This window comes from Onychostruthus taczanowskii, unplaced genomic scaffold, assembly GCF_017590055.1.
Source record: "Onychostruthus taczanowskii isolate IOZ18803 unplaced genomic scaffold, ASM1759005v1 scaffold141, whole genome shotgun sequence".
In the NCBI taxonomy this organism is placed as follows: Eukaryota; Metazoa; Chordata; class Aves; order Passeriformes; family Passeridae; genus Onychostruthus; species Onychostruthus taczanowskii.
The window spans coordinates 586,327-594,420 of record NW_024498585.1 but is presented as its reverse complement, the minus strand read 5'-3'; the positions used below and the strand labels follow the sequence as shown (position 1 = coordinate 594,420).

At 44.9% G+C, this 8,094-nt stretch overlaps 1 protein-coding gene across 4 annotated transcripts; it reads left to right on the top strand.

The window, feature by feature from the left end:
* Positions 1-645: 645 nt before the first annotated feature.
* Positions 646-7,613, top strand: TBXT (T-box transcription factor T). 4 transcript variants are annotated; one of them, XM_041398152.1, is made up of 8 exons: positions 646-851; positions 1,008-1,272; positions 1,926-2,060; positions 2,807-2,868; positions 2,957-3,018; positions 3,954-4,130; positions 5,359-5,491; positions 6,899-7,613. In XM_041398152.1, the coding sequence occupies exons 1-8, from the start codon at positions 646-648 to the stop codon at positions 7,164-7,166; spliced, it is 1,308 nt and encodes a 435-aa protein (XP_041254086.1). In that variant the 3' UTR covers positions 7,167-7,613. The 4 variants fall into 4 exon arrangements, with proteins under 4 accessions (XP_041254086.1, XP_041254088.1, XP_041254087.1 ...); XM_041398154.1 differs by having other exon boundaries at positions 3,957-4,130; positions 5,362-5,491; positions 6,899-7,166; XM_041398153.1 differs by having other exon boundaries at positions 5,362-5,491; positions 6,899-7,166.
* The last annotated feature ends 481 nt before the right edge of the window (positions 7,614-8,094 follow it).

The window sequence follows — 8,094 nt, the reverse complement described above, 5'->3', positions numbered from 1 at the left end:
TTGTCACTGCCAGCTACACCTTTCCCTGCAGTAGAAATTTCCGGCAAGGGGGCAGGGGCAGGTGCGGGGGGAAGCGGCGGTGCGAGGCGGAGTGCTGCTGTCAGCTTGCAGCCGCCTGGAGAAGAGGACTTTCCGTTTTTTTCCCTTAAATATGAATCCGCGGCGGGAGCGCCTCCCGTCCAGGACAGCCAGCCTAGAAGCGGGCCGGGGGTCTCGCTGCGCCGGGAGGCAAGAGGGTGCCGCGCTGGCCGGTTGTGAGGCTGTTGCCGAGATGGGCCATTTCCTCCGCGGCTGCCGGAGCCCCGGCCCCGGCGGCTTTGATAGAGGTGCAAACATTTGGGGGCAGATTTACATAAAATAGCCGCGTTTAATCCCGCGGGCTACAATTAACATCACAGGCTCCCGCGGGCACCGTTCTGATATGGCCGCGGGCGGCCAATGGGCAGCGCCGCCCGCGCCGATCAAAGGCGCCGCCCGCCAATCAGCGGGGCCCCCCCGCCGGCGTGGTGATGTCACCAGAGAGGCGTTTATGGCGGGCTATAACAGCGGCCCGGCCGGTGAGGGCGCGACGAGGTGGCTCAGGTTCGGCTTGGTTTTGGTGTGGCCGTGCCAGCGAGCTGTCCCGCGGGCGGACGCGGGGCCGGGATGAGCTCCCCCGGCGCGGAAGGCTCGGGCAAGCCCCCGCAGTACCGCGTGGACCACCTGCTGAGCGCCGTGGAGAGCGAGCTGCAGGCGGGCAGCGAGAAAGGGGATCCCACGGAGAGGGAGCTGCGCGTCGCGCTGGAGGACAGCGAGCTGTGGCTGCGCTTCAAGGAGCTCACCAACGAGATGATCGTCACCAAGAACGGCAGGTAGGGAGGGGCCCCGCCACCTCCGCTACCTCCCAGCCCTGGTTCTGCCCGCCCGCGGGGGGCGAGGGTGTCTCGGCGGCGGGTGCGGGCGCCCGCCCGGGGCCGGGGGTCGCGGCTGCCCGCCGCCGTGCCTCGCGCCTCCGTGTCGCCCCGCAGGAGGATGTTCCCGGTGCTGAAGGTGAGCGTGTCGGGGCTGGACCCTAATGCCATGTACTCCTTCCTGCTGGACTTCGTGGCGGCCGACGGGCACCGCTGGAAGTACGTAAACGGGGAGTGGGTGCCGGGCGGGAAGCCGGAGCCGCAGGCGCCCAGCTGCGTCTACATCCACCCCGACTCGCCCAACTTCGGCGCCCACTGGATGAAGGCGCCCGTCTCCTTCAACAAAGTCAAACTCACCAACAAGCTCAACGGCGGCGGGCAGGTAAACACCGGGACCTGTCGGTCAGTGGGGTTGGACCGGACCGGACCGACCCGGCCCTGCGAGCTCTTTCTTTCCTTACTGCTCATTTTCATACTTTCATGCTGGGATGGGTCGCGCTTCTCCCTGCACCGCCCCGCGCCCCCCCCCCCCCCCCCCCCCCGCCGCCCCGAGGGCCCTGAGGCAGAAAAGGCCCCGGGAACACCGGGACCGGGACCGGGAGGGCCCATGAGGGGTGCCCTTGACCTGGAGTGCCCCGATTCATTCATTCATTCAGGAGAGCTGTTCTCTCTACCGAGGATGGGTACCTTGATGTTTTATCACTTTTTCTTTTTTGGAAATCTCTTTCTGGTCTGAATATCTGCTAGCGTCAGTGGTGTGATGAATCCTTCTAAGGCTGACTTATCATTGATGCATTTGTGACTCTGTGAATGCTTTATCAAATAACAGGGATGAGGACAACTGCGCAGAAAGTTGTGTCTGTCCTCGGTGTGCCTTTCCTTCTCTCACAGCTTCAGTTTTAGGCTTTATTCGTACTTACTGCTTTTTCCACCTCTGATGGAAAGATGGATACTTTAAAACCTGAGTGCCCTTTGTGCCTGGCAGCGTCTACAAAGGGCACTCTGTCACTGCTCATCTGCTCTATTTGTTCACAGATCATGTTGAACTCCCTGCACAAGTATGAGCCACGAATTCACATAGTGCGAGTGGGGGGCCCACAGAGGATGATCACCAGCCATTCCTTCCCAGAAACCCAGTTTATAGCTGTCACAGCCTACCAGAATGAGGAGGTATGCACAGCGAGGAAGAGAGGATGCCACTACTGGGAGGATTCAAGTAGCAAAGCATGCATGTTACAGAGCAAAATAATGGATCTCCCTTCCTGTTTTTCAGTTCTTCCTATGCTTTTTTTTGAACCTAACTATAAAAGATTAAATTAATGTATGTAAAAGCCTTATGAATGAATTATAGAACAAAGTTCTGATCATTGTTTGTCTCAATATGTATTGCAGATTCGTTATAGGGGCGTAATTTTAAAAATGAGTTTGTGGAGGCAAACAACTATGGTAAAAAATACAGTTGTCATTTTGAGCTACTCAGTGAAATGACTGAAGGCACCGTTTTTGGAGCAGCCCTTTTTCTGTTACCCAAATGCAAGTGTGTGTTGAATGAAGTTGTAATTATTATGTTTTCTGAGATTTCTTTGATGTCCAGTCTGCTCTGGCTTGAAATGTGAAGATTTTTATAGCTATTTAGTTTACTTCCTTTCTTAGGTGTTTCCTTAGATGATCAATGAACTCAGGCTATTCGGTGTTTCAAAATTTGGCAGAGACTAACTCCTCGTGCTTTGATAGTACTTCAGACCTTAAGGGGCTGTTTAATTCATTCCCATTAGTTGCTTTTATGGGCCTACTTTGATTTTTTCAAAAATATGGGATTTTACCACCTTCAGTGGGTAGTCCTAGTTCAAATCCTGATATCAATGTGATAATGAATTGTGATACATGTGAATAAAGATATTTGTTGTTGCTTTCAGATCACAGCTTTAAAAATTAAATACAATCCATTTGCAAAGGCATTTCTTGATGCAAAAGAAAGGTGAGAGCTCTTAATTCTAAAATGTAGATGTTTAAGATAGATTTGTGAAAGCAAATTCTTAACTAATACAGCATGGCTTCTTTTATAGGAGTGATCACAAAGACCTGATGGAGGAAGTGGGGGACAACCAGCAGTCTGGGTATTCACAGTGTATGTTTCCTTTCGTTGTGCATCATGAGTATGACTTTGATTTCTTTCATCTACTCTTTGTGAAGTTAAGCTAAACTTCAAAGCCAGTGGTTGATAGCTGGCTTGTTAGTTCATAGAGAGAGGAATGTTATCAGTCTCTGTGGTTGTGGTTCATGCATGTTGATGATTACATAAACACTATCATCTCTGTGTATGGTTAGGATTTATTGCATTCAAAACCATTTAATAGAATCCTGCAGAGTTGCTTTTATGTCCAAAAAGACATCTGCCTTTTTATATAAGGACAGCAATGTTCACATGGGCATGGAGACAAAAGTTTATTTCATAAAATTTATTGAGACAATACTCATGTTTTAAGTACTCTATGAAAATTATGGGCATTTGCTTGAAGTTTTCAGATGATTGAAAAGCATTAGTGTTTTAATGATTTCTGTTTTAACAGATGATTGACAACAAAATGCAGTCTAAAAAGGATGGGGCAGTTGATTTGCAGCAGGGATTATTTTGTTTCAGGGAAAATAATTAATTTTTAAGAGGAATTCTTAGCAATCTGAGAAACGTCAGAGCTTAGCTATAGATCGAGACCCCCCAAAGAGCAATTTAAAACTGAATACTATGCTAACAATTACTGAGCACACACTACCTACGTATGGGAGGGTTTAACAATTTCCATGTTTCTTTATTGTGGTTGTGGCTAAATGGTAATTTAAAAAACAAGTAAGCTTGACACAAGACTTTTTCTAAGCTGCTTTCTACTTTTCCTTCATAAGAACATTTATCCAAGTTATAAAGATCCAGATTTTTCGGCTATGTTGAAACTTCCTGAGTTTCCTTTCCTGAGTGTGCAGTTCCTTGCTGTTCAGTTGTCTCGTTACTGTGATTCTCTGCCTGGCTGCACTGTACACTCCTCTTACTGACCTTTTGCTTCCCCATAGTAGGTAGCTGGCTTATTCCTGGGAGTGGGGCTCTGTGCCCCTCTGCCAATCCTCACGCACAGTTTGGAGCCCCACTGTCGCTGTCCCCTGCACACAGCTGTGAGAGGTACTCATCACTGAGGAGCCACCGGCCTGCACCCTATGCTAACCCCTACACACACAGGAACAACTCGCCAAGTAAGTCCGAGGCTGCAGCTCTGAGAGAAGGGGGGCCCTGAGCCGAGTATGCCTTCCCAGTGTCTTTAGAACGGAGGGTCTGATTTTCTTAGCTTAACTGTGGCTGTAGTTAGTGTCCGTCTATGGACGTCCCACCACTGCATAGATAGAAACAATAAGGAGCTGAGTTAACTGCAGAGCTTTTAAAAAAAGGTGTGCTCAGAAGTAGCTAAATATCTTAAGACTTAATATCTCAGGCATCAGGTACTTAAGGATGAAAAGGGCATTTTTAACAGTGGGGTTTTTTTGTTTCTTTATTTTTTTTTTTTAAATTTTCTTCTGTTAAAGAAGAATGATTAACAATTTTAGCTTTCAGGCTATGTAGATATTGAAGGCTCCCATTTAGAAAATATTTATTATTTTGAATTCTGAAGTAATACATGGCCTTTTAGATGCAACCTAACCTAGCTTGTATGTAGCTTTTTTGTTCATTTTGAAGTGGAAAACTAGCTCTCTGTGAACTTTTCTTGCATATTGGAAGTTTCGTGGAAGACTTAAAAAAGGATAAAAGAACAAAACCTCTCTGGTGTTCTTCCTTCTTCACTGGTCCTCAGCAAACAACTTCTTCCCTTAGCTAGCCACCACAGCAGCTTCTTTCTCACCATGGGTGGCTGTATGGGATTCCCTTTATAGCTTCCTAGTGCCCCTGCTGTGTGAGCCAGCCAGTTTGGGTCACAGGCCAAGTAGTCTAAGCCACAGTCCAGTCACTCCTGACAGTGCCTAAGGCAGATTTCAAGGTGGCATGCTCACCTCAAAACTGGCATGTGTGATCCAGTGATAGGCTTGTTATCCAGCTTTGTCAGACTGTTACAGCCATTGTAGGTGATGGAGATGGAAGATCTCCAGGTGACAGTGTAAATAAATCCCACTGACTGTGTAAAATGACATGTGCTGGTTTAGCAGCTGGCTTGCAGACAGCCTTTTGACCATAGGCCCTTCAGAGAAATAAGATTTTGCAGTTATGAGTGGAGTAAAACAACGTGTCAGGCAATGCCCATAAAGGTGTGAGCTTGACACAACTGGTTACTGTCTTTGTTTTTTTCTGTGTGTGTAATTTTGTTTGTTTGTTTTTTTTTCTCCCCCAAGGTAGTAGTGGGGAAGGATAGTTTAAAATTCTTCATTGCATTTAAATACAACATTGGTATTTGGCCTGATTCTAGTGTTTGTAATTGATTATGTGTTTTCTCAGCAGCCTATGCTGACAACTCCTCTGCCTGCCTATCCATGCTGCAGTCCCATGACAACTGGTCTTCTCTGGGAGTTACTACACACACAGCCATGCTGCCCATGGGTCACAGCACTGGCACAGCTACCAGCTCCAGGTAGGACTCCAGCCCTCAAACCCCTATGTTGGTACCTTCTAGGAAAAAAAAAAAGTCTGAAAAAGGAGGTAAAGATCACCAGCATATTAGAAGACATTTTGGCCATTGGTATGAACCATTAGCACTCTGTGGGGCACTGTGAAGAACTGTCCACAAGGAAAACAGATTGAAGAAACAGATTTTTTTTTTTTTTTTTTTTGGTTTGTTTTTTTTTTTTTTTTTTTTTTTTTTTTTTTTTTTTTTTTTGATTTTTTTTTTTTTTTTTTTTTGGTTGGTTTTTTTTTTTTTTTTTTTGTTTTGTTTGGTTTTTTTGTTGTTGTTGTTTTTTTATTTTGTAAATGTAGATACTTGTGACAGCAATATTTGATAAATTAAGGATTGCAAATTACTTAGACAAGCATAGACTGAATTTGAGGATGCTGAAGTTTCATCTTTATTATGTATAATGGTGTTAAAAAAGTTTATTTTCTTTATGCCTTCCATTTTGGCTGGTCATGCTTTCCCAGCCATCTCCATAAACCATTATTCTGCTAGAAATGATGGAGAAGTGAACTGTAGTTTGGAGAAGAAGCACATGGTTGGGGCAGTAATTCTTTACTTAAGCATTGCCACACTAACCAGCATAGCATGGGATTGTACGTGTGGCGAAAGTCTTAGATATTTTGTGATCATAAAAAGGAAACTTTTCTCCTCTTTATACTTATCATCTTAATTAAACTTTTGAATCCTTTAGCAAAAATTCAGCTTGCATTTAGTCCCTTAGAGCTAAACTTGAAAATTCAAAGAGCTGCAGAAAAGGTGGTAAAATATTTGCTATGAACTACAGAGGGACAAGATTTGGACATCGCTTTTAGCAATTCAGACCTACCATTCTGTTTGTGGAAAGCATTTTTGCATTTGAACCATGCATGTGGACTCTTAACTGTTAATCAGGCTATGTACTACTACCCAGTATGAGTTATCTGTATTGCTGAACATATTTTTTAGTCCTGAACACAGATTGAGTAAAAAGGTCCTTCTAGCACTTCTTTATCTGTCTGATCCCAAGGATGCATATTTAAGAAGTTGCAAAGTTCCTGGAGTTTCAATTTCTGCTCTGAGTTGTTCAGTAGGTAAAACCAGTAGAACTGGAACTGTGAAACCTCATGGAAGGCATTTCTGCCACCCCTTTTGTCTAAGCCCCTATCTGTTGGAAAATAGGGAAGTTCAGTTTATTTGTGGGGGTGCCATGAACACAAATTCTGCCTGGAGGTCCTTCCTGCCTCGCAGTGGATGGGAGCTGCCAAGAGAGTATCACTGTTTGCAGCAAAAGGACCTGGCCTGGGGGCTGTGTTGCGAACTGAGGAGCTGCCAGCAGGCACTAGAGTCACTAATAACTGGTTTTACCTATGACTTTCCCTCTTCCAGTCAGTACCCGAACCTATGGTCTGTGAGTAACAGCACCATCACGCCGGTGTCCCAGCCAAGCGGGATGTCCAACGGGCTGAGCTCCCAGTTCCTGCATGGCTCTCCAGGACACTACTCAGTTCTGCCCCACCCAGTGACAGCTGCCTCTTCCACCTCACCCCTGTACGACAGCACAGCACCTGCAGACCTGCCTGATAGCCAGTATGACACCTCTGCACATGCTAGGCTGGCATCCACATGGACACCTGTCACCTCCCCTTCCATGTAAACACAGGCCTCTTCCTCTGAGACACTTTTAGCTACCAAATTACTTTAGATGCTTAATCCTCAAGGAGGAGAAAGAGGAGACATGCAGGAAACTGTAACCAAAAAGCATCTGTACTGCTCTGCAGAGAGCATCCACATTATACCTCTTATAGTGAACAGTGCATCACTGACTTCATGTAGAGTTTACAAACCTGGTGAGTGTGCAATTCTGAGAGCAGATTCACTGCTTTTAATATTTTTTTTCTTGTGTAAAGTTTGATAGACCTCAGTTTTAAGATTTTTACTTGGATTCCAAATTTCTTGGTGTTCTGATATATTTGGACCTGAAATTTGGCATAATTCTTGGGTAAGTTACTAACTGTTTTTCAGTTAGTTTTTTTTAATTGCAAACTTTGCTATAGTCACAAGAAGATTTTTATTAACCAACTAGTTAGAAGCATTCTGAAATACGCACAAATGTAGCTGCGGAGTGACGTTTTTGGAAAATCATGTGCACTAACACGTATTTGCTTCATAAATACGTTGTGTTCTTAACTGTATGCTTATTTCATTGCTGCTGATTTAATGTTGAGACAATCTTTGAGAACTATGTTCTTCCCAATAAAAACAGTGTTAATGTTTGGTCTAAAAAGTTTTACCCAAAAGACTTCTTTTAGAGGTAAGTTTTGCTGTTTGATCATATAGGTTTCAAATACTCAACAGCTTAGCTAAACATCTCATTTTCAAACAGTGTCTAATTAGAAGCCCTATCCAAAACTTTTTGAACCATTGGAAATACATTGCTTCATGGGGTTTTTTTTGCATCTTTGGCTCAGGCCTTAAGAGAAGGAATTCAACACCTTGGGGAATCATTCTAATTTATTTTATTTCCGTCTTGTACTCTGATCTGTATTTATTATTTAGTAAGTTACAACTTTATCTTCTACATG